This window comes from Triturus cristatus, chromosome 6 (genome assembly GCF_964204655.1).
Source record: "Triturus cristatus chromosome 6, aTriCri1.1, whole genome shotgun sequence".
NCBI lineage: Eukaryota > Metazoa > Chordata > Amphibia > Caudata > Salamandridae > Triturus > Triturus cristatus.
The window spans coordinates 199677651-199704060 of record NC_140589.1 but is presented as its reverse complement, the minus strand read 5'-3'; the positions used below and the strand labels follow the sequence as shown (position 1 = coordinate 199704060).

Genomic DNA, 26410 nt, shown 5'->3' with positions numbered 1-26410 from the left:
GTGTGTATTAAAGTACTTTTTCATTCTAGCCTGTCAGCCTCTTGCAAATAAATGAAAAATTGCTTGAAAATGCATATATGCATACATACATAAAAGAGCTTTCAGTTCGCGCTTTTCAACTAGTAAACTAGTCAAGATCCTATGAACTGACAGAATATCGAGGAAAATAATTTAGATGAAAGAAATATCGAGGAAAAAATATAGAATACAAAAATATTGACTGCCTATACTTAAAAAAGTAAGTAATAGCTATTAGAAGGGTTACCCGCCTTGATAAGGCGGGAGGAAAGGAACATTGTAATCCCTAGGGCGGTGCCTGGAAGGCACCACCATCTTTGTAGGGAATACAATTCCCTCCAGTGCACCGGTGGGTCAAAGAGCCCGTCGGATACGTGGCGGTCAGTCTTTCTGACCGCCAACACACTGCCCGCCATCCTAATGTGGTGGGCGGGGATATTGCTTAGGATGGTGGTGAGACCGCCACCGATAGGATGTCGGTGGCGGTCTCACAGCCATCCTAATCAGGCCCTTAATTTTATTGATATAAAGTTTGTCCAACGCAACTATTTTTTATCATTAAAAATTATAGAGGCATGCAGAAGAGTCAGAATAAGTTTACTATTAAGTGCTATAATTGACGGAGAAAAATGCTGGCTGCAGTACGTTTGAAAATAATTTTTTCAGTGATCAGGTTATTAGCTGAGCTATTTTCTGCTTGCAATCTTGGTGGTTTGCCCCAGTGAGATTCTGGTCTAAAAGAGGACAATATGATCTGCATAAGCAAGATTACTGCTTAACTTGAGGGTAAGGTCATTCCAATGATCCAGAGATAGGGACAGGTCTGCCATATATGAAGAGAAAAATAGGGGTGCTAAAAGACACCTGTTTTAGACTGTTCGCGGTTCGTAGTCTCAGAGACAAGATTCCCCATGCAAGCTTTATTTGCATCCAGGTATTAGCATGCGATGCCATTAAAAAAATATGTAATCACAAGAGGGCTCCACAATGTGTGGAGGAGGGAACAGGAGGCGTGGGGTTCTAGGAGCTAGCGGCCTCCATTGCTAAATGTTTACCACAGAAAGCTGCTCCTAGTGAGGTGTGACCCTACTACAGTTATAAAACCATTGTGAGTGGGGACATCTCACAAAAAGTAACGGACTGGTCTCACACACCACCTGGTGTCATGCTTCATCATCGGCCAGTCCTCGCCCTCTAAAACCTTCGTTTGATAGAGGGCGGGCATACACCTGGAGACAGGGATGCACTTCTAAACTAAGGAGTGGGGGCCCGTGAAATGGAAAGTGAAGTTAAAAATCATTATAGTTACCAGAAAGTAAGTTTTAATGTGGCCAATAACTATATGATACTAAAAACAAAGGACGGTGAGTGGGGTGTTTAGTGTCCCCTAACCGTCTCGTGAATGGTCAACATGTTTCTGCCATGTAGGCCCGAGCGGGTCCAGGGCATTCATCAGGACCTAAGTCTAAACTGGGGGCTCTGTTCTTACCAACAAGTAGCAAGAAAGTACCACTGTGCGGCTGTTCCAAAGGCCGCACTCCGCTTCCTAAATGGCTTCCAAACGTCAAGCCTAAAGGGAGATATAAAAGTGAACAAACATATATATATACCTGTAGAACTGGGTCAGAAAAACATTAAATGCGAGACACAATAAAAAGGAACAGCGCATGCGTAAGTTCCTTAAGGTGAGTGACTATTCACGTGACTTGTGCCACTCTATGGGCCCGATTCACAGAACAAACTTAAGACAAAATCCTAAACTTAGTACCATTTTGGTATTCACAGAATGCACTTACTACTTCTGGTATTCACAGAATGAACTTACTACTTTTGCGATTCACAGAATAAACTTACTACTTTTGCTATTCACAGAATGGATTTACGACTAGTAACTTTACGTCCGCACTCGGGCCGGAAATTCCGGCCCGGAGGCGGAGCTTCCGGCCCGGAGGTGGGGATTCCGGCCAGTGGCGGAGATTTAGCCATGGCCAAAATCTCCACCTCTGGGCCAGAAGCTCCGCCTCCAGCCCGGAAGCCCCGCCTCCGGGCCGGAATTTCCGGCCCGAGTGCGGACGTAAAGTTAGTAGTCGTAAATCCGTTCTGTGAATAGCAAAAGTAGTAAGTTTATTCTGTGAATCGCAAAAGTAGTAAGTTCATTCTGGGAATACCAGAAGTAGTAAGTGCATTCTGTGAATACCAAAATGGTACTAAGTTTAGGATTTTGTCTTAAGTTTGTTCTGTGAATCGGGCCCACAGTGTGTACACAAACAGATCGAGAGTAATGAGAGCGTGATAGCTCTCATGGGTCTTACCCTAGTTGAAACAACTACTTGCCACATGGGGGGAGGGGAGGGGAAGCTTCTGTTCATTCTGGAGGGAGAGAAGGTAAACCAAAGTTTCCATCAAACAGTGTGTGGGAGATGAGTTTCCACCTACGTGTGTTGAACACGCTTATTCAGACAGTAACGAACCAAAAGGGTCCAGTTACAGCATTCACTGCATTCATACTCTTACTGTCTCAGGAAAAGAATCCCACGTTCGTCCTATGTTGCTGCTCCCGGTCCTCCCGAATGTTAGAATGAGGCCGCGGGGTCAGTGTTTTTATAGTGCGCTCGTGGATTAATTAGAAACAGCGCTGAGTAATTGATCCTGAAGAGTGGCTCCTGGTGTGTGGTTTCCGGTGTCCCGAGCGGACGCGGGAAGGATGCGTGCGGCGGGGTGCCTGGTTTAGTAATGGCTGAAGTGCGGGACCAATGGTGTTCCTCAGAGGGCGGTGCATGCCCACAAAAGGTAAAGGAGGGCTTGACACTCCCATGAGGGTGATGTCACGTGTGAGCGGGGTGAAGTTTCAGGGAGAGAGCGCATCTGAGGTCGCCCTGGTAACGCGGGGGTGCCGCGGTGAGAGGGTTCTGATTCGTTCACAGGGAACCAGTGTGGAGTGATCGCCTTATGTTGGTATGGGCGCGGTAAACCAAGCGAGGAGGTGCGTGCTTCAAAATCAAAAGTACGCGGGTGTTATCCCAAATGCGGAGGGGGTCCGGGCACAAGTAGCGGTCACCCTTGTTGGTATGGGCGTGGTAAAGCAAGCGGGCAGTCTGTCAGTGCCATGGAGGCGCGGATGTCGCCAAGATGCAGAGGGGGTCCTGGCTCAAGTAGCCAGCGCGGAAGTGTAAAAGGAGTGTAAAGAAATGATTAGTGGTGCAGGGGGAGAAGGGTGTCCCGGGGCGCAAAAATGAACGAGTTCAAGCCATAGTACTAAGGTGGCGCATTGGCATCACAAGAGGGGGGGCCCATGTACATGGGAAGAGGGTGACTGTGATGTTTACCTGTCGTGCTTGCTGTCACATCAAGCGCAACATATAGGGGGTCAAAAAAAAAAAGAGACAGAGAGAAGGTGAGCCTGAAGGTGCGGCAGTGGGAAGGGTGGATCGCTAGTTTAGTATTCATCTACCCAATTGGAGCCAAGGGATGTCGTCGTTGAGGCCCTTCTCATGGTACCGCAGACGGTAGACCCACCATTGTTCCCTTACGTGTAATGCTTTTGAGAGGTCAAATTTACTTTTATTCATCACTTCAAGGACGGTCCATCGAAGGTCAGTGTCCTTGTGATGTTTTTCCAGAAAGTGACGTGTCAGTTTGGTATTTGTTCTCTTACACCTGATGGTGCTACAGTGTTCGTTAATGCGTATCCTGATTTTTCTGGTTGTCATGCCAACATATTGGAGACCGCATGGACATGTTATTAGGTAAACAACATTCTCAGTATTGCAATTGCTGAATGTTCGTAGTTGCCATGGTTTTCCTGTGCCTATGTTGACTTCTTTCATGTTAACGGTTAGATTGCAAGATGTACATCCACCACATGAAAAATGTCCCATCACACGTGGTTGGTCCCAAAGCCTCTGTTGTTCAGTGCCATCTGCAGTTGGCATACTGGCGCGTACTAGTTGATCTTGCAGGTTTTTGTTGCATTTAAATGCAAACAGTGGGGGTTCCCACTGTATTCCAGCGCTGTTCAAGAAATTCCATCTTTTTCTAATGATCTTCTGTACTGTGTTGGAGAGAGAAGTGAATGTGGTGACACACACTGTTCTTTCGGTGTTCTCCTTTTCCACATCCTCTAAAAGTGCTTCCCTTGGGTTGTTTCTTGCTCGCTTCTTCGCCCTACGTACCATCTTTTTTGGGTAGTGGCGATCGACGAGTTTCTTTTCTAGTTGGGATGCCTGTTCTTCGAAGGTATCAATATCCGAGCAGTTTCTCCTAACGCGAAGGGATTGTCCCACCGGTAGGTTTTGTCTTAGGGCCTTGGGATGATAACTCTCATATAAGAGAAGGCTATTCCTATCGGTGGGCTTGTTGTGCACTTTGGTAGTTATCCCTTCGTTGGTCATTGTGATGTCTAAGTCAAGGAAGACTGCATGGTTTTTGTTGATTGTATGCGTCAATGTCTTTGGTGTTGACCCACTGGACAAATCTTGTTGCTTCTTCTTCAGTTCCATTCCACACTATTAGCACGTCGTCTATATAACGTTTCCAAATCCTGATGTGTTGTAGGAATGGATTGTGTGGATTATGGATGAAGTCGTCCTCAAATTGCTGAACGTACAGGCAGGCCATACTGGAGGCAAAGGTGCTGCCCATTGAAGTACCAGTGATCTGGTGATAGATGACTTTCTCGAATTCGAAGAAATATCAGTAAGCGCTAGTTCCGCACATTCCATCACGAAATGTTGTGGGGTTAAAAAGTCCCACTCTCTGTTGAGGATGATGTTTTCCACAACTTCCAAAGTACGCCTTTGTGGTATGCTCGTGTAAAGACCTTCTATGTCCATGGTTATAAACCAGTCATTGGTTGTATCCACGTGAGATCTCTTAGGAGACAAAGGACATCCTTCGTATCCCTGAGGTAAGAGAGTGATTCCTTAACAATAGGCCGAAGGAACCAGTCACAAAATTGTGACAGTGGCTCCAAGGCTGACCCTATTCCAGACACGATTGGTCTGCCTGGTGGGGGCATTCGGTTTTTATGAATCTTCAGGAGTATGTAGAATTTGGGCATCCTGGGTGCCTCACTTATGAGGAAGCCGGCCTCTTGTTTAGTGATCCAGTCGTTGCTGAGTGCTTCTTCTACCATGCCTTTGATCCTGGCCATGAGTGGTCCTGTGGGGTCGGTTCTGTGTATGGTATAGCTGCTGGAGTCGGTGAGTAATCTCAAGCACTCCTCTCGGTACATGTCACTATCCATAATGACTATAGCTCCCCCTTTGTCCGCTGGTATGATTAGGTCGTTGTTATTACTTAGGTTTTTTAAGGCCGTGCGTTCTTTCCCAGTAAGGTTGTCAAACCCTCGCGTGTCCTGGAAGTTGATATCCTCAATGTCCTTTAGCACAGCCTGTTCAAATGCAAGTATATGGCAAGTATATGGCATGAGATGTTATGATTAGGTGGTTGGAAAGTAGATTTTTTTCTAAGTCCAGTTGACTTCTTTTCTTCTGTGCCTTCTTTAGTATCTCCAAAGAAATCGCGAAGTTTGATTTTTCGGAAGAATTGGGCCAGTTCCGTATTAAGGACAAAGGGGTCATTCTTGGGTGTGGGAACAAAACCCAAACCCTTGGAGAGGACGGTCGTCTCATCATGCGTAAGTTTGTGTTTGCTGATGTTGACTATGTTGGTTACTCCAGGGCGAAGAAGCAAGCAAGAAACAACCCAAGGGAAGCACTTTTAGAGGATGTGGAAAAGGAGAACACCGAAAGAACAGTGTGTGTCACCACATTCACTCCTCTCTCCAACACAGTACAGAAGATCATTAGAAAAAGATGGAATATCTTGAACAGCGCTGGAATACAGTGGGAACCCCCACTGTTTGCATTTAAACGCAACAAAAACCTGCGAGATCAACTAGTATGCCAACTGCAGATGGCACTGAACAACAGAGGCTTTGGGACCAACCACGTGTGATGGGACATTTTTCATGTGGTGGATGTACATCTTGCAATCTAACCGTTAACATGAAAGAAGTCAACATAGGCACAGGAAAACCATGGCAACTACGAACATTCAGCAATTGCAATACTGAGAATGTTGTTTACCTAATAACATGCCCATGCGGTCTCCAATATGTTGGCACGACAACCAGAAAAATCAGGATACGCATTAACGAACACTGTAGCACCATCAGGTGTAAGAGAACAAAAACCAAACTGACACGCCACTTTCTGGAAAAACATCACAAGGACACTGACCTTCGATGGACCGTCCTTGAAGTGATGAATAAAAGTAAATTTGACCTCTCAAAAGCATTACACGTAAGGGAACAACGGTGGGTCTACCATCTGCGGTCCCATGAGAAGGGCCTCAACGACGACATCCCTTGGCTCCAATTGGGTAGATGAATACTAAACTAGCGATCCACCCTTCCCACTGCCGCACCTTCAGGCTCACCTTCTCTCTGTCTCTTTCTTTTTTGCGCTTGATGTGACAGCAAGCACGACTGGTAAACATCACAGTCACCCTCTTCCCGTGTACGTGCCCCCCCCCCCTCTTGTGACGCCAACGCGCCACCTTAGTACTATGGCTTGAACTCGTTCATTTTTGTGCCCCGGGATACCCTTCTTCCCCCGCACCACTAATCATTTCTTTACACTCCTTTTACATTTCCGCGCCGGCTACTTGAGCCAGGACCCCCTCTGCATCTTGGCGACATCCGCGCCTCCATGGCACTGAAAGACTGCCCGCTTGCTTTACCACGCCCATACCAACAAGGGTGACCGCTACTTGTGCCCGGACCCCCTCCGCATTTGGATTAACACCCGCGTACTTTTGATTTTGAAGCACGCACCTCCTCGCATGGTTTACCGCGCCCATACCAACATAAGGCGATCACTCCACACTGGTTCCCTGTGAGCGAATCAGAACCCTCTCACCGCGGCACCCCCGCGTTACCGGGGCGACCTCAGACGCACTCTCTCCCTGAAACTTCACCCCGCTCACACGTGACATCACCCTCATGGGAGTGTCAAGCCCTCCTTTACCTTTTTTGGGCATGCACCGCCCTCTGAGGAACACCATTGGTCCCGCGCTTCAGCCATTACTAAACCAGGCACCCCGCCGCACGCATCCTTCCCGCGTCCGCTCGGGACACCGGAAACCACACACCAGGAGCCACTCTTCAGGCTCAATTACTCAGCGCTGTTTCTAATTAAGCCACGAGCGCACTATAAAAACACCGACCCCGCGGCCTCATTCTAACATTCAGGAGGACCGGGAGCAGCAACATAGGACGAACGTGGGATTCTTTTCCTGAGACAGTAAGAGTATGAATGCAGTGAATGCTGTAACTGGACCCTTTTGGTTCGTTACTGTGTGAATGAGCGTGTTCTACACACGTATGTGGAAACTCATCTCCCACACACTGTTTGATGGAAACTTTGGTTTACCTTCTCTCCCTCCAGAATGAACAGGAGTTTCCCCTCCCCTTCCCCCATGTGGCAAGTAGTTGTTTCAACTAGGGTAAGACCCATGAGAGCTATCACGCTCTCATTACTCTCGATCTGTTTGTGTACACACATAGAGTGGCACAAGTCACGTGAATAGTCACTCACCTTAAGGAACTTACGCATGCGCTGTTCCTTTTTATTGTGTCTCGCATTTAATGTTTTTCTGACCCAGTTCTACAGGTATATATATATGTTTGTTCACTTTTATATCTCCCTTTAGGCTTGACGTTTGGAAGCCATTTAGGAAGCGGAGTGCGGCCTTTGCCACACCCGCACAGTGGTACTTTCTTGCTACTTGTTGGTAAGAACGGAGCCCCCAGTTTAGACTTAGGTCCTGATGAATGCCCTGGACCCGCTAGGGTCTACATGGCCGAAACATGTTGACCATTCACGAGACGGTTAGGGGACACTAAACACCCCACTCACCGTCCTTTGTTTTTAGTATCATATAGTTATTGGCCACATTAAAACTTACTTTCTGGTAACTATAATGATTTTTAACTTCACTTTCCATTTCACGGGCCCCCACTCCTTAGTTTAGAAGTGCATCCCTGTCTCCAGGTGTATGCCCGCCCTCTATCAAACGAAGGTTTTAGAGGGCGAGGACTGGCCGATGATGAAGCATGACACCAGGTGGTGTGTGAGACCAGTCCGTTACTTTTTGTGAGATGTCCCCACTCACAATGGTTTTATAACTGTAGTAGGGTCACACCTCACTAGGAGCAGCTTTCCTTGGTAAACATTAAAAAAAATATAACAGAGCTTGATTATTCCCCAGTTAGCTAATTTCCCCCACAATTTGCCCCTATTAACTTTATGGAAAGCATGTGATTAATTATTATAACATACATATAATGACATGCGTCTTTTTAGTGTTTTGTTCACTAACAATTTAAAAGCTGTGGTGTTATCACTAATAGAGCAAGCTGATCTAAAGCCCATTTGATTAATAGGAATGAGTTTGTTCTTAAATGCTTAGTTATGCAAGTAGAATAATAAAAGGTTTGCAAAAAGCTTCCCTTCCAAGTCCAGGAGGTTGTTAAGACAATAGTTCTTTATGTCCTCCATCTGACCTTTTTTTATAAATTGGAGGGATGAATGCGGCTTTCCAGGATAACGACATTTGACCTGACTTTAAAATAAATGAAAACAATCTATATAAAATTTCTGCCCAGAAATTAGGATTGGCTTTTAATACATCAATGAGAATTCCGCTGGGCCCTGCTGCCTTAGATGAACGCGACTACTTTATTAGCCCTGTTATTTCCTTAATAAAAATGGTCAAGTCCAGCTTACAATATCCAGCCATAGGGTATTTCACCATGTTTTTTAAATAAATTTGTGTCATTGATGAACAGCTACCATTTATCAAATGGGATGAAATGATGATTTTCGGGCAATAAGACCAAAGCTCATGGACAGTCAGAGACCAGAAACACTTTGAAATATTTGATTTAATTGTGAGAGGTAAAAACGCCCAAGCAGCATCCTGTTAAGCATAACAGAATTCATGGACTTTCTTCATATAACCTTTTTTACCTATTTTATATGCAATTCCCGAAATGAGGAAGTTTGTACCCTTAGAATTTGATTTAATCACCTCTAGAGAGTCCCTTTAGCTTAACATTGAGTGCCTAGTTCACTGGTTAATAGACACCAAAGATTTTTTTTATATATGAACTTATCTGTAACGCAGGTTCTATAAACAAATTGTAATGTAATTATTTGTGGGTCACGATCACTTTCTCATCTAGGAATAATTTCATAACTCTTACAAATTGAAAAAAAAATAGTGAAATGTACTAGTGTATAATCAATTATACTCTTGGCATGATGCAATGTGAGCGTGGGCCGAGCAGGTTGATCGGCAGGGAATCTTCCTTTTAATGTCCGGAAACCCAAGTCAAATAAGAATTTACACATGCACCGACTTTTAGGCCGCTTACTCAAGTCATTGGCTCTATTGCCCTGTTCAGCGACAGAATTTTGCCTGATCACATGTACCATCTCCCTAAAATAAGTGTGCATTGGTGCCAAGGCTGGAGGGCTAGTGATTTAGTTTTGCATTTTCTCCTTTTATATGATCCCGTTTATTTCTTTATTTCTATTTTTAGAACACTGGGCAGTTGCCACTCATTGCCACTCATTTCATTTATAGTCAGCTGCATTGTGTGTGGCCATCTTAAAATGGTATTGTCCATACTGCACCATTGTTTACCACTGTATATAGCTACCATGTTTAGGAGCAACACGTTGGCCATTTTGGATTGGTCCTACAATGATACATTATGCAAAATACAGTTCCAAGATGACCACCCAGTGTGATGTTTACTGAGTGGCCATATTGGAATTATATTGTGCATAGTGTGTAATTGTTATATCAGTACAAATTGTGAAAAATTGCTCTAAATATTACAGCCATTTTGGAACTTTAAATTGAAGATGCACTATGCAAAATACCATTCCAAGATGGACGTCCGCTTCATTGCTTAGTTCTTTTTAGGTATGTTTTATTGCAACTACGTGCCTACCATGCTAAGGCATCAGAATATGTTTTTATTTTTTTCTACTTTTATTGTTTTAATTTATATTGCATGTGCTTTTTAAGTATGTGTGTTTGATTTGTTGTGGATGGTTGAGCGAAGTGAATGCAAGAATACTTCAGTGGATGGATGACTGGATGCATGAGTGCAAGGATTAATGACATAGTGTATGTATGCATGAAGTGCCATTGTGTGACTAAACTCAGAAGCAACTGAAGAGGCACTTTCAGATATATGGCAAACACAAGGAGATGATGGACCGAGTGCTGAAACTTTTCAGACACTCAACCCCAGTCACAGATCTGGGTTGAATCCATCATTGTTCTTTAGCTCACTTCGCCACCCCAGTTCAGACCCAGCCATATGCAAATCAGTCTTGACCCTGTGCCTCGTGGGAACAGTCCAGTCCGAACTGCAAAGCCAGGTCTTCACTTGACCGGGAACAAGCATCCTGGGACCGGATTTAGGGTAACGCCCCTCATCAGACAGGCTAGCTTGAATCCAGTGGAAAAGTGAGCAAACGACCCAAGTCTGGGCATACCCTGCCAACTTATGGCGAACAAAGCAATCACAAGGAGCTGATGGACGGAGTGCTGAAACTTTTCAGGCACTCACCCCCAGTCACAATTCTAGGTTGAATCCATCATCGTTCTTTACCTCACTTCGCCTACCCAGTTCAGACCCAACCACTCCTTGTGTTTGCTTTGTTTGCCCTAAATTGGCAGGGTATGCCCAGACGTGGGTCCCTCACTCACTTTGCCACTGAATTCAGGCTAGCCTGGCTGATGAGGGGTGTTACCAGAAAACAGGTCCCAAGATGCTTGTTACCGGTCCGGGACGACCTGGCTTAGCAGTTCGGTCTGGACTGTTCCAATGAGGCACAGGGTCAAGACTGATTTGCATATGGCTGAGTCTGAACTAGGGTGGCGAAGTGAGCTAAAGAACGATGCTGGACTCAACCCAGATCTGTGACTGGTTTCAGCGCTCCGTCCATCATCTCCTTGTGTTTGCTTTGTTCGCCCTATGTCGGCAGGGTATGCCCAATCGTGGGTCCCTTGCTCACATTGCCACTTGATACAAGCTAGCCTGGCTGATGAGAGGTGTTACCCTAAATCCGGTCCCAGGATGCTTGTTTCCAGTCCAGGGATGACCTGGCTTGGCAGTTCGGTCTGGGCTGTTCCCATGACGCCCAGGGTCAAGACTGATTTGCATATGGCTGGGTCTGAACTGGGGTGGCGAATTGAGCCAAAGAACGATGATGGATTGAACCCAGATCTGTAACTAGGGGTGTGTGTCTGAAATGTTTCAGCGCTCCGTCCATTATCTCCTTGTGTTTGCTACTCTCAGATATATGCCAGGCCTGATTAAACAGCCAATTCTTGTTGAGTTTCTGCATTAGTGTTTCTAGATTACAGAATTTCTTGAGTACTGTGATGAGGGCTAAAGTTTGAAGTGTTGTGTTGGTTGGATTAAGTGGGATGGTTTTCTGTGTTCAATTTTGGCTTCTGGTGTAAGAGGAATTGAGAAGCAATATTTGAAGCGCCAGTGTTCTAGATTAGGAGCCTCGTGGGGGGGTTACATTTATTGAATGTGTCTCACTATCATTTGATATACAGTAGTATGCTGTGTTTGGAATGAGTTGTCGAAACAGAAAAGACTCCTTGTGTATATCCCCAACAATCAAGAACTGGGATGATGGTAACCATTCAGTAGGGGAGGAAGGTTCATATATAGGAATTGATAGACACAGAAGAAATACGTCAACAATCGGTCCTTTGGCCCTAGTGCGTGGTTATTACTTACCGGTTTTCTTCAATACTCCAGTGAGAACAGGCAAATATAAGAGGGTTTCAGTGTGTGTTTATTTCATTCTGGAATGGGTCAAGGTTTTTCAATTCTCCACCAAAAATAGAAATGTTCCTCCTGGAGTCCTATCTCGACACTTAAAAAATATGTTTTCGTCCATTTCGCAGTAATTTGGAGCCAGGACTCGGCGGCATTTCACCAGTCCTCCTTTTAATGTTAAAACTGGGTGCCAGTCTGCTGGGCTGTGCAACACTCATAGGGTACCATTTAAGATGAGGAAGGTAAAATAGGTGTAATGCAGATTACCAGTCAGTAATCCGCACAGTAACTCATTACTGAGCATCCAGCCTCTCTTTATGCCATGTAATTGCTTCCCTTCCCTGCTGCAGTCAGAATCTCACTCACACCACTGAGTCCAATCCCCCAAATTCCGGTTTAAACCTGAAGATGCGCTCTTTGGAGGGGTTGCCCTTTCTTCTTTTTTTGCTACCCTTGCATTTACGCTGAAAAAAGGTGTCTATGGTATCTTAGGTTAAGTAACTACAAATGTCTAATAAGACAATAAGGGCCATATCTCGTGCTTAGCGATAATTTTCTTATTGCTGGCTATCTCTGCTTTTTATCGCCCTGGTAGCGCGTTATCATCAACGCACTGCTCCAGGGTGATAAAAATTCCAGAGATAGCGATGTTATCGCCGTTTTGCAGGGAACATCGCTGGTTTTCCAGCGATGTTTCCTGCATAAGGGCGATAACCTTGCTGATACGACCCTGTGGTCGTATCAGCATAATCCACCCCCAATGTTAGGGGTGGCTTAGTCAGGAGTTTAGCAGACGTTAGTTTTTGGGGAAACCACAGTTTTCTCCAAAAACTAACGTCTGCTAAAATGCAAGGGCATCCTTGCTGATAGCGCAAAGACGCGTTATTGCTCTCCTGAAATGTAGTGTATGTCAGGAACACCCACTTTGCATCTCATTAGAGATACAAAGGTAGGCGTAGTGTAAAAGGGTGCTAACATGCATGTTAGCATCCTCATGCTGATAGGGCGTTGGTTTTATCTCCGCTTTTCTGGCTTTTAAGGCCAGAAAAGCAGAGATAAAGCCCTTGATAATATGCCCCTAAGTAGTTTTCAGAATCGATAACAAGATTATCTCCCAGTCCCCTCCAGCAAAACCTGCCCTGAGCGCGTGAGATAAGAAAGACACGATTAAAATCAGAGGCAGCAAGCAGGTGGGTCTGACGCGCGTGACAGGAGACAGACAGGGCAGCGGTGCCTGACGTGTCGCCGCTCACCTGAGCGAAAGACGCACGTGCGCGGCGCAGAAGAGAAACAACTGAAAACACGCGCAGGTCACGGTAATCATTTAGAAACGCACTCCCGGAATAACAACCCCTCCACCCCCTCGCACGTACGGGCTGCACCGTCACTGCCTTCCATTAGTCACCTACTCTAACATCACCTCACCACAAATGTAATCAGAAAGTCGTAATGTGGCGGCTGGCTGCTTCCTCCTATTAGACAGTGTGAATGTGCCTGCGATGGGTGGGGGGGGGGGGCGAGCCGGGGGGGGGGGGCTTGATGGAGGGGAGGTGGGTGCGGAGACGAAGACCAGACTCCTTGAAAGAAGAATCAGGTTTTGGTGATCAGTCTCCAGTCACCGCCTCCCTCCGTCCGCCCAGCCCGCCCAGGCGGGAAGGGACCTCTCCCATGTTGTATGACCCCTCCGCCCCCCCCTTGGCTCCACACCTCTATAGCGCTTCCTCCTCCCCCACCACATTTTTTGCCGGTGACTTACGTCTGCCAATCCCGGCATGTTCCTGAAGGTACATCTACAAGACTCCAGATTCCTAGACACCGGATTCCTAAATACTGTCTGAGCGTTACCCTCTGCCCCTCCCTCACCCCAAAGTACTTTCTATTTTATTTTTTAGTGATATATAGCTCGAACTCGACCCGAACATCTCAGGCAGGTATCAGAGCGCTTTACATGAGGACCAGTTGCATTACAGATGGACACATTCATTTTAGGCACGGGCCGTTAAGTGATTTGCCAAAATCACAGGATGCTGTCCGTCGTTGCCGAAGCTCGAACCCGGTTCCACAGCTTTGAGGACGACCGCTCTAGCCGTTAGACCACATCATCTTGGAGCCCCCACTCCCAGTCAGACTTTCAGGGCGAAGGTGAAAGGTGGGTGACCCGCTCTTGCGAAAGACCCGGTGCGTGGCGGAGAGGGGCAACCCCCACGGGGTAGGATCCTTGCATTAAGCTTCAGTAGCGCATCTCTTCTCCAAACCACTCCCACCCCCCTCTGCACCCCACCCCCGGCATCTGGGATGACAGGTACCCTCCTACTGGCTACCTTGGACGCTGCTTCCCACTCCCCTATTTATCTGCCCTTCTCTCCTCCTTCCCGCCTTCAGTGACCTGTTGCTTCCTGCAGCCCCTGGCTCCACAGATAGCTACCGGTACCCGCACACAGCCTGGACGCGAGGAGAAGATGCGGAGCAGAACATCATCTTTTCCAAACTTAACGCCGTTTTAAGAGGAGGACCAGCATGGAAGTGGACGCAAGGTTCGTGTCCAAGCTGCACCCGGCAGTGGATTACGCAGCAGGAGCGTTCTTGCTTGTGATAGGTGAGTTTGGATCGGCGGAGCAGAAACTTTAAAGTGTTGCGCGCACCTTCTCTAGCGAACAGAAGACGCGCAGCGCTGCACGTTACCGAGACGCCGATTGGTGCGCAGACATTTTGGCATGTAAGGGATCTGTGAAGCCAACAGAGATAGTGACCTGCACAAAGTCACACAATTCGTGCACGTAGAGGAGCCATGATTCTTACGCGAGTCTCCGGGCTCACTTAAGTCCCACGGGCACAAACCGAAACAGTGCTACACGGTCAATTGGGGGTGAGACTGAAAATACGTATGCTAAGGCACAATGCAGCTAGTTACGAATTATTATCGTGGATTTTATAGAGCCCATTTCTACCCCAGCGTCATCTAGCATTTCTAAACTGATGAGCGTTACCTAACGGAATTTGTTAAATCGACCGAAGAAGGATGAAAGGCTAAGTGCACTGCCGGGGTCAAATCTCTGAACGGTTGAATTGGTTCGTGAGTCACGCTCCGCATAGTTGGGGTGAAACGATACACGCGTACCCAGCACCTTACAATGAACATCAAAATAAGGGCGACATACAATGGTGAAAAAAATGTGCCGATAACTGAGGGAGCATGTAGTTTGTTTTATGTACAAGGTGAAAATGCAACAGGCACAAGAGCTATTCGATTTCGCAGTCATTTTCATGTAGAATAGATGCTTGTCGCGACATAACGAATGCAAATGTAATTCTAAATTTCGGGCTCTGTTAGCCAAGGTTGAGCTGTTAAGGTTTCCGACAGCAGCTGCTGTATAAATGCGTAGGCTCCGCTCCTCTCCTCCTTGGCACCGCTCTCTGGTGCGCTCCTCCGTCCACTGATTAACACGCTGAGCTGCCTAATGCTCGTCAGTTAAACGCTCGCCGCTGACACGCGCTGTTACCTCCTGTTCGGTCACTCGTTGGAACCCTAACGAGGTCAACGCAGCTTTCCTTAAATGACTGTGTTGTCTTAAATTGGACGATAAAAGCACCCGTTCTTTATGGCGGTTAATGAATAGACTGAGGTATACAGCCCTCTACATAAAACTGGAACTCATAATTCCTGTTCTAGGTGTGAAATAGTTAAGGTAAACTTTCCTCTATTTAGTGCCAATGTACCCTCTCCACCTGCAAAGGTGTGATGCCTCCTGCGCTGCAGTAGGGGTAATATGCCACACCCCAACCTTACGAAGGAAACACGACATGTTCCCTCGGGCTGAGGGCATACAAGTGGCTACAGATTATAGGGATAGAGCCACCTTCAACGAGAAATTGTCACCAGTGTATGCGGCTGTATACACACCCGCGCCCGCACACACACCTACCTGTGTGGTATATAAAACCACTAACCTTGGGTTCTGGAGCACCGTGCTACCCACTGCAAAGCACTCCAGTGCCTCGTCAGGGGTATTACGTTCTATACAAATGCAATTACTATAGAGTACAATACAATATACATCAACGGCACACTGCATGCTGGGGTGTGTAGTTTCATTGGCCACATTGCAAGTCAGAGCATGCAGACACCAGACTTGGATTTTGTGAATGTGGTGACCCGGCCCCTCTTGGCAGCCATGTATTGATCGTTTTCTACATCTGAGCAAAAGTGAATGCTGTGGTGTCTCAGGTCACACTGTTTCACAGGTGTGTACCAACCTAACACGTACAAGATTTTTAGTTAACCAACCACCATGGGCACGTGTCTCGTTGTTAAGGGGACAGGATACCTCCATGCCACCAAGGCACTGTGGCCTAGTCCTGACAATTTATTTCACAACACAAAGCATTGTGGTTGCTTTAGCCTTGATTCCCACAAAGGTTCACCACGAGACTGTCCCACCAGACCACAAGTGTTTGGAAGAGGAAAGCTGTGGATTGGACATGGAGTTCCCTGGCGCTCTTTAATGGAAGCAATGACGTTTTTGGCTGGAGGGAAGTCACACTGTAGATCTTGAATGCTTGAAATCAAACATAAAACATTACAAAGTAGCAGATCTTCATTTACAAGAACCCGCAGCATCGCTTTACGGTCACATCTTGCTACATACTCTACAACCTTTCACTGCCCCATCTCTCTACAGCCCTTCTTTTCGGAGCCCAGCATCACCCCAAGTCCCCAAAGGTTCTCGACAGCCCCTGCATCTGATCTCTGTCACACCTCGACCGCCTCTGCATCTCTTCACTCTGCCATCTCTCCATAGCCCCCGCGTCCATCCGCCGGCCCACCCACCCACAGTCCTAATATCTCTCCACTCAATGACTCATCTTTCTACAGCCCTGCATCTTACCACTTCCACATCTCCTGAATCTCTCCACTGTCTCATCTATCTTGCACATTGTTAGGTTAAAGGTCAGAGGGAGAAGGGATGGTGTAGTTTTCCAACGGTCATGCCGTTGGTTAAAGAAGCAAACACAGTGGTACTTGCTCCCAGGGTTACATCTTTACCACCACAGTGGACCATGAGACTGGGCACTGCCTCCCCTCCCCAGGCAATATGAAGATCAGGTTTATTTTGTAACCACACACTTAGTAGCAGCTGTTAGACTGATTCTTAATACTCACAAACTTGCCAAAAAGGAAGCAGTAATATGCTTTTAAAGACTGATTGCCCCAGAACATTTGGTCAAATGTGGATGCCAGGATTGAAATCCTTGTCTCAAGGTTCCACAGCTTACAACTAACTCATTATACCGCCCTTCCTAGGCAATTGTGAATATGTTTTTGCACTAACCTTTCAGAAGTGAAAAGGGCACCCTCAGCTCCCCACCAAGGGTTACCCCCTGGCTGGTATCTAAGGGTGCCACTGGTAATGTTAGTTCTGAGGCTCATACTGATAATGAATACTTAGTGGTAATACGCTGCCTGTATGCTGTTCTATCCTAGTCTCTACTGTTTGTTGAGGGGCTGGCAGCAGCACCTGCTGCAGTCCGAACATCCAAACATTGAGCTGGATTCACAAAGGCAAACTGAGACGAACGTTTAAGTTTACGACTTTTGGTATTCACGAAGGGCATTTACAAGTAGTAAAGTTAGATTTTCGTCTCAGTTTACCTTTGTGAATCTGGCCCTGAGTGTCTTTCTTTCTTATCGCTATCCGTAGTGACATGAGATTTAAGGCAGAGGTTGGGCAGCGGATGGCCGACTGGAAGACCGTATGATTATTTTATTTATTTATTTATTTTTAGAGTTTTATATAGTGCGAACCAGACCCAAGGTAGGGTATCGGAGCATTTTACATAGTGAGCAAGATATTGGATAGCACATATAGTAAATACGTGGCAACCCAAAAAAAAAAAATAGCATATAAAGTAACCACAAAACATAACATAGTTCAGGGGATAAAAGCAGAAAAGAGAGTAGTTCTGAGCGATAAGAGTCAATTCAAGATTGTGCGAGTCTTAGCTTCAAAATATCAGTAGACGGAGAGTATAGTCAAGTTTGAGGTTGTGAGCTGGTGTAGTGATTGTGCGGATTTAAGGGAGGAATTTGCTCATCAAGAAATAATTTTGCTTCCTTTTTGAAGAGAGGTCTCGGTACGATTTTTCTGATGGATGGTGGAAGCGAATTTCAAATTCTTGGCGCGGCTCCCGAAAATGCTGTGTTGGAGGTTTTAGTCTTGTTGAACCGCGAGGGTCTGCACTCCTAGAATGTCTGTTTCCTCCAGATAAGGTAAGTTTCTGGGCTAGGTACTGGGGAGTGTTGTGGAGTTATGCCTTGTGAGTGATGCAAGCCATCTTTAAATGAATGCGAGCTTCATAGGGTAGCCAGTTGAGTGCCTTTAGGTGTGGCGACATGTGGTTAAATTTCCTAGATCCTGTTATGAGTCTTGCTGCGGCGTTGAGACAGGCTTTTAGAGGGGCGGTTGAGATTTTGGGAAGCCCTGAGAGGGTAGAACATCCGTTCTGCAGCCTTGAAATGACTAAGGACTGACTGGACTGATTAATATTCAGATTTTGTCTGATTAAAAATAAAAGAGGAGCAGTAGAGAAAAGGCTTCAGTCTGCATCAGTTCAGCAGAGATCTAGAAGTTACATTTGGGAGGAGGGGAGGGCGAGCTTTAGATTTTCCAACAATCACACAGGCATTGAATATTAAAATACATTATACAACAAGGAGGACACATGAGAGGGGCTTAAGGGGCAGCAGAAAGGGAGAGTAATGCGGTTTGGTAGGGGTACTAAAGTAATAGGAAACACAATAGTTTGTAAAAAAAAACATTTTAGAAGACTTTGCAAACAGAGAGAGGGAGAGTGTGTGTGGTGAAATCCGACAGACACTTCATCATACCCGACTGAAAGCATTTGTACCCAACTATATACCCAAAAATACATTTATTAGGGGGTATACCACCCCAAACACCTCTCTGAAGCTATACCCCTGCAGTTCAGGTCTTCCTGGGCAGCATAGTGTGGTCTGAGGGTCAGTCATGAGTCCAAGGAATAGACAGCAAGTGATCCTTGCTGAGCGCCTCAGAGAGATTGATTTTTTTGGGTGGAGTTTCTGTTTGATTTCCTCTGTGACTTCTAGAGCAATATTTTCGCATTTGCTCTTATCTATTTGCATTGTGAGAAAGCAAGGCCTGAAGAGGAGTCCCCTATTGCATGTAGGTGCACAGTAGTGTTTCATGCCACACCTCAATACATTCACCTGAGACCAGATAAGCAGAGCAAGCGAGGTGCAGTCTCGTGGGGTTGATCAGTACACCTGAGTACCAATAAACTAGGCAGCCGCGGCCGCTGCAGGTAAGAGCGGTGGTGCCGGTTGGGGGTGGATTTCGAGAGACGATCTCAAGGGAAAATTAAATAAATAAATAATTTTCCCTCGTGGTCATCTCTCGAAATCCCTCCGGCCAGCCACATTGCTCCTACCTGCAGCGGCCGCGGCTGAAACTGGGTAGTAGTGACACCTGTTATTCATAGCACACAGAAATGCAACGTCAGCTAAAACAAATGATTAATAAGCCTATATCTACAGGACAGGGGCGGGGGGTCTAGGAGAACAGCAGATTGTGCTTAGTGCTGGGCTTCCACTACACAACCATGATCCAGTAGTACAGTGTACTCATTATTGGCAAATTTCCTTCCCAATATCCCTAGCAGACCCCCCTCTTTCAAACAATAAGAGTTGAAAATGATGGCCCGTAATTAAGGACTCTGAAGGAACTAGATTATTGTTGAATGGGGAAAATTATATTAGTAATCAGTGCTTATGGAGCTTTCAGCTATTATTTGGCTTCTAAGCACTACAATGTTTATGTACGACTATTAACAATGACAAGTATTCAATTTAGAAATAACAAACTATGATTGAAGTCTATTGTGCCCAAATGCTGAACAGTTTTTCTTTATTTGACATAGCACCAACCAGGGGTAAAGAAGCAGCAAGGGGCATTACAAATAAATTGTTTTTGCAGAAAAAGCACCTCAAACATGAAGCACAGTACATAGAACGGTGTAGGCGTGCTGTGGATATTAGGATACATAAACTACGATGTGATGGGCAAGGGGCAGAGATGTAATGTTACAGCAGAACACTTTAAAGTACATTTTTTCCACTATGGGGCCTATTTATAAACTGCATTTTACAGTAAGCCTTGTGGTGCTACAAACCTGATTACAAAATGCTATTCAAACCTAGGTGCAGAGTTTAAGCCTCAGCCTCTCCTAACTTTTTCTGTATGGAGATCTCGACCCCAAGTGTGGTGTCTACACACATGTAAATATACATTTAAGTAAGAAATGTTGGTGTGACAGTGGGGCGTGGCTGAAACATTGGATATACTTACTATTAGAAGAAAGGGGAATGGGGAGGAGTAAAGAGGGGTTAGGGGAGCTTCAGGGAGGGGTTTAGGAAGGGAAAAGTAACAACTCACAATTAAGTGAGGCTATTGCTATTCACCATCTGCACTTCTAAAGTTACTACAGCCAAAAAGAGACCAAAATAGTAGTAAATTGCTCCAGCTCAGAGCTGCACTAAGTCCAGCACCAGTCATGGTCAACCACTGGTACTGCAACAACCTCCTATAGAAATCAATGGAGTTAGAGGTTTCAAATAAAACAAAATAGGAAAGAAAGTAAATTAATTTAAATAGCTAAAAATATAAATAATTATAATATGATGCAAAAATATATAAATACAGCACATTTTTATGTAAGTTTACAATATTTTAATCATTTTTGTTTGCATTCTAAAAATAATGTAACATTTTTTTTTAGTAAATGTGATTCAATTACTTTTATTCAATTCTATACAACCCTTTTAATAATTAGTAATGACTAATATTGTTTTTACTCTAGGTGGGAATATATTTTTTAATTTAAACTTCACAAAAATAATTGGAATGTATTTTAATATATTTGCATTATGTAAATATATAAATATATAATTCATATATAATTTTTCTACAACTTTAAATTTAAAATATATATATGTAACATTAATTTACATTACTATTTACCATAAAAATGTATTTACAAACGTTTTCCAAATTATACTTTCTCATAGGGAGACTCCATAGTTGGCACAGAGATCTCTGTATGGTAAAGTATAATGAAAAGTTCTCTCTACTTTACAATAGGAGATCTCCACAGTCGGGGCAGAGATCGCCATGAGGTAAAATATAGGGAAACTTTCCTTATACTTTACCATACAAAGAGCTCCACCCTGTTGTGAAATATCAGCATGGTAAACTATAGGGAAAAGTGAAAAAGCTTATTAAACTTGGAAAAAGTTTGTAAAAATATTTATATTTTAAAAATAATGGGATATTACCTCCAACCCACTGGATTTACCTGCTGCATGCATTACATATACAACCGTTTCACTCCTTGGACTCCTGCCCATGTTAAGCACTTCATTGCTTACCATCTATGTTTGTCTAAACAAGTACCAGTTCATGCACACATATGTACATATCCTGCTTATCAGTTGAAGCAAAAGAAGTAATTCTCTCGACCATAATCGTTTCTACCTTCAGAATAAAATGGATGGTAATCGTTTGTGTATTGGGCTTGGAGGTCACCAGACAGTTGAATGACATAGAGGTAAGGGCCCACCTGCTGTGAATCCCGATCTATGCCCGAATACTTACTTTTTTACAAGTGGATGGGTTATGAAGCAACAGAGCAGCCCAGCTTGGTGGGAGTGGTGTTGAGAGCCATGGGTACCACATTGAAGTTTCTCTCCAATGATAGACCATCTGTCTCACTTTAAGCTCCCAAATTAAAGAAATTCAGCACTCCACAGCAGAGGCCTTCAGTAAAGCAAGAAAACACCTGGACAGGGGATCCGCCCTCACTAAATGAGGCACATCAGTAGACAGTTTTCAGAATGAAGCGTAGGGTTTTATTAATGCAACACTCTCTAACAGAAAGGCTTTCCCAGATGTCAGATGAAAACAGCACACAAATGTAGTAAATATATATATATATATATATACACAAACCACCACTGGGTGCTTTGAAGAAACCGGACACCAACACTGCTGACTCAGGTTACTTCTCCAAGTTTATTTATTTAAAATGCTGTGCTGTTGATACGCGTATCGACAGGATCCGCTGCCTTTATATATATATAGTCGCCAGTAGGTAGTTATAGTTAGAACCTAGTTTCCCTAGAAAAAGCATTTTTTTGATTTGCCAAAATCTTTGGCGCTGTTTGATGAATCTTTACAAAATTTTCAAAACTAATGTGTCAGTCCTCCCAGTTTCTCTGTTGAAAGTTTCCGGGTGATTCATGAAGCGGGGCCCGAGAAAAAAGGGGGTCCCAAAGCGCGTTTTCTCCACGTTAATTTCCGTAGGAAATTTTGGAACAGGCTACAGCCTGAACTGCTGAACGGAATTACAACAAATGTGGCAAAAAGGTAGCTCTTGGTTCAGAAACTGCCCTTTTTTTTAAATGGTGTAAATCCATTCAGTAGTTTCTAAGAAATTTTTTAAAAAAATGTTTTCGATATCTGGGCGGAGCCTAACCACACATCTTATTGCGAGATCTGATTGGCTGCCAACACTCCAAACCAGGAAGTGTTGGCAGCCATCTTGTGACCGAGTCAAAAGAAAACATTAAATTGATTGTACAGCTTGTGTGCACATCCATATTGCACTTTTAGAGCTCCTGCGGCACTATATGGCTGGCCGTTTACTAACAGCGACTCACGAGCCACAGATGCGTAGATTTATTGATAAGGGATGTAAGTATAAAAGACTGAATCTGGGGCGTGTCATAGTGAACCTTAGCGCCGACCGCATGTTGGGCGCTCTGTGAGATGCGCGCTCCACTGGCTCAGCGCGAGTGCACGGGCTCCCCTTAGACATTAAAGGTGACGTTAAAGTTGTCAGTTGTACGACGCACTGCAGATAACGATGGTACTGCGTCACTTATACAAATAAAATGTAGAGTACAAAAATCTGATGCACTGTGCATCCGCAAGCACATAAAATGCTGTATGGCACGTGATGGTTCTTTGCACAACACCAAGAGCACAGGGTGGTCTGCACTGGCCGTATCAAGTGAACCGTGTATACACACTAACACGTGCACTGTAGCAGTGCGCCAGAGCACGCATGACGCGCTTTATCCTGCAAGGAGCACATGCGCATGTAAAGCACTATATTCATAGTAAATGGAGCACTCGATAAAGCTGTGGCGTTTGCTTCACACCAAGTACACAACCATACATGCATACATTTGACGAATGTGCAGTTTGGGTGGGGGGCATCTTATTATTCCCTACTCCAGTTTTGCCACAGAACATGGATGCAAATATTTTGCTTTGTCAAATGTGGATTTTCTTGGTGCAGGTTAGCCAGTCAGATTGTGTTTAGAGGTGCCAGGCGGGGTTAGCGGGGAAGCGTTTCCCCCGAAAGTCATGAGAGGTCTGGGGTAAATAATGTCAGCTGTGAGCGTTCGTCCGACAAAAGAGGCAGGCGAATAATTTCCTAGAGGTTTCTTGGCACTATGTGAAAAATAAATGTACTGCAGCCGAGTACAAGGGAAAATATAACATCTAAAATTGATAGGCTTTGAGTAAAGTGAACAGGATTTACTATTTTCTCGAAGGCCAAAATGAGTTCTGATTATTTTCCCGAGTAGTTCCGTTTTACTACGTCAGAAGCGGAGGTGGAATAAGGATGCAGGAGCACAGCAGATAACTGGCTCTTCTTTGAATGGCTGGAATGGCTCTTTAAGGGGTTAGGCGGGGGCAGGATCTGCTTGGCAGGTCACGATCCCAGCGCTCTCCCTGACTCATCGTGCCCTCCTCAGAAGGCCTTCACTTTCAGAGCAAAACTCGCCGCTTCGGTGATAAATAGGGCCCTGAATTATATACCCACAAAGTACTAATTCTGCCGTTTAACTCAAGGAAACATATGGGAGGTGTTTGTATGTCTCCCACACGCGTTTATGTCAAGCCCTGCAGTAAAATGCACATTTCCCTCCACGTGGATGTGGCCACAAGCAGAAAGCAGTTTGATCTCAGACCTCTATTCGCTTTGGGGTTTCCAGGCCTGTTGCACATCGCAATGCTGTGTGGAGGAAGCTGAGAGAAGCATTTGGAATACATAGTATCGCCAGGGCTTTAAGTGGGCCGGGTCCTGCCGGTGCTCAGCACCCACAGTTTTTAAAAGTCGGTACTGAGACGGGTCCCTATCGTGCTGTCCATTTTTACCCTCACCCTCGGGGTGAAAAAAAATCATAACTCTGCAGCAGGACCACCCTTCAATGCCTTTGATGTAACATCAAAGAGACTTGTTTTAGTTCTTTTAGTCTCATCTCGGAACTGAAGCATTTTCAATGTTATATACAACGAAGCCATAGTTGTTGCTTAATTATTTTATGCAACTGACAACTATTGACAAAGCCAATAGTCCTGGCTTGTTGTTGGTGTACTGTTACTTGTTGTATCATATATCTGGATGCAATGATAGAAACAGCAAAATACCAGACGAGCGGCACACTATGCTAAGCACAGATTTTTAGCTTACGTGTTTTTTAAGCCTCGCTCTTAATTACATTGACCACGCCCCTTTGAGAGACCCCCCAGTTTTTTCATCCCACTTAAAGCCCTGAGTGCCACTATATTTTTTATTCACAGGTTCATCAGAGCCGGGTCATAGCTAGTTCATTGATCCTCTCACCTGGGCCCCCCAAACTTCCCCCACCTCAGTACTTGCTCTCTTTCTACTGAACTCAGCTCAGCACATACCTGGAGTGCGAGCACCGCTTCTGTGAAGGATCACCGGTGCTGGGATGAGTTTATAAACCCTTTTTTTAGGTCGAGCCAAACAGACTGTGCAAGCTGCCTGGGAAGGGGAAAAAATGCTTATGGAGTTACCTGGAATGCGCAGGGGCTTTCCTCACCTGTTTCTCCTTTGCTATCAATGCCCACTGTCTTTTGTTTTTTAAAATATTTATTTCTATTTTAGTATTTTTTGGGGGCAGACCAGGCAGCGATTCCTGCCAGCCCCTCTGCCCTAAAAAAAGCACTTTCAGACATGTCATTTAGTAGGCACGCATGTATAATGGCACATGTGCGCACACATCATCACGCACGCACAGGCCTACAAAATGATGCAGCTACAGCCGCCACTTAGTTGTGTCGTATTTGTTTTCTTTACTTTTGGCCACACCGCACACAATCTCCAACAGGCATTGGCAAAGCCAATAAACCCCATTGGCAAGACCTCTTAGCTTTGCCAATGTCTGTTATGTCAGTACCCTGTGTCTGAGTCTCGACCAATAAGGAGTAATACACAGCTACTAGCACAAAAAAACTTTTAGGGCTTATTGCCTTAAAATGACTATATTTTAGTATATTTGAGCGTGGGGAGAGAGTGGGACGCGACTCGCCAGAAGTAAATCCAGGGGTGAAGCGTAGTGCCAGTGGTAAATTACCATATGTCTCTCCATGATCTGCTTGTAGGGTTTATGCATAAACCCTACAATTTATCAACAAAATAATGTGCAACAAGTTAAACTCTCACGAAGGAGGCCTTATGAAAATAAGCCAGGGTCCTTCGCTCTGTAAACTGGTTGTAAAATGAAATCTGGGACGCAGTAAACAGTAATTCCAACATTTAGCTTGCGATAAGGTAATAAAATTGAAATTGACCTTTGCCCTGTTGTAATACATACATGGATGAACCCCTGCTATGCTCCAATCTCTTGGGCATTATACAGAAAGCTGGCTGCAAATCACCCTTAAGTGGGAATAACATTCACGTGTGGTGAGTTGGGGTGAGGGGGTCATGAGACTTTCAGCTGCACCCCCTCTCCATTCAGACGTGTTCAGAAACTGATTTAAATTCTTCTAAGCAGGCCGTAGGACATTCTATGCTTTGGTGGGGTGTAGAACTGACAGGGTACCCATTTTTACCTACTTGGGGGTCCTTTATGATGAGACCTGCTTGTGGCCCCCCAAAGGAAGGTAAAGAGGAATGTTTCTGCAAGATAAGCAGATGCCACTTTAGAATTTGCCAAAAGGTTGAGGACCAAACTGGTGCAGAAACTCATTATAGCCTTAGAGCCTGCTTAGTAGGCTCCACCGGCCATTAAAGGCCCACTCCAGTGTTAAAAGCGTGAGATGAAGGCGAGGGCCTTTAAGAAGGGAGCGGGCCTTTAATGGCCGGTAGAGTTCGCTACGGAGGAGTCTAAGGCTATTAAAACATTCCTCCACTAGAGGGCAGAATGTTCTAATTTATAAAAGAAGGGCCTCACGGAGCCTGAGGGGATTGAAATAATCCCCCTTCTGCACCTCTCTTGCCTCTGGCTACACACCTGTTCCCTCTTTCTGCACCTCTTTTGCCTGTTTCTGCAACTCTCTTGCCTCTTTCTGCAGTTCTCTTGCCTCCTTCTGCACCTCACTAGTCTCTTTTTTGCACCTTTGTTCCCTTTCTGCACCTTTCCTACCTTTT

General features: G+C 45.1%; 1 protein-coding gene across 1 annotated transcript in view; it reads left to right on the top strand.

The window, feature by feature from the left end:
- Window positions 1-14362: 14362 nt before the first annotated feature.
- Window positions 14363-26410, top strand: part of LOC146816636 (opsin-5-like) — a 308892-nt gene continuing 296844 nt past the window's right edge. Inside the window, exon 1 of the mRNA XM_085609148.1 lies at window positions 14363-14498. Coding sequence (XP_085465274.1) covers window positions 14420-14498 — 79 coding nt within the window. The 5' untranslated portion in view covers window positions 14363-14419. The remainder of the gene's footprint in view (window positions 14499-26410) is intronic.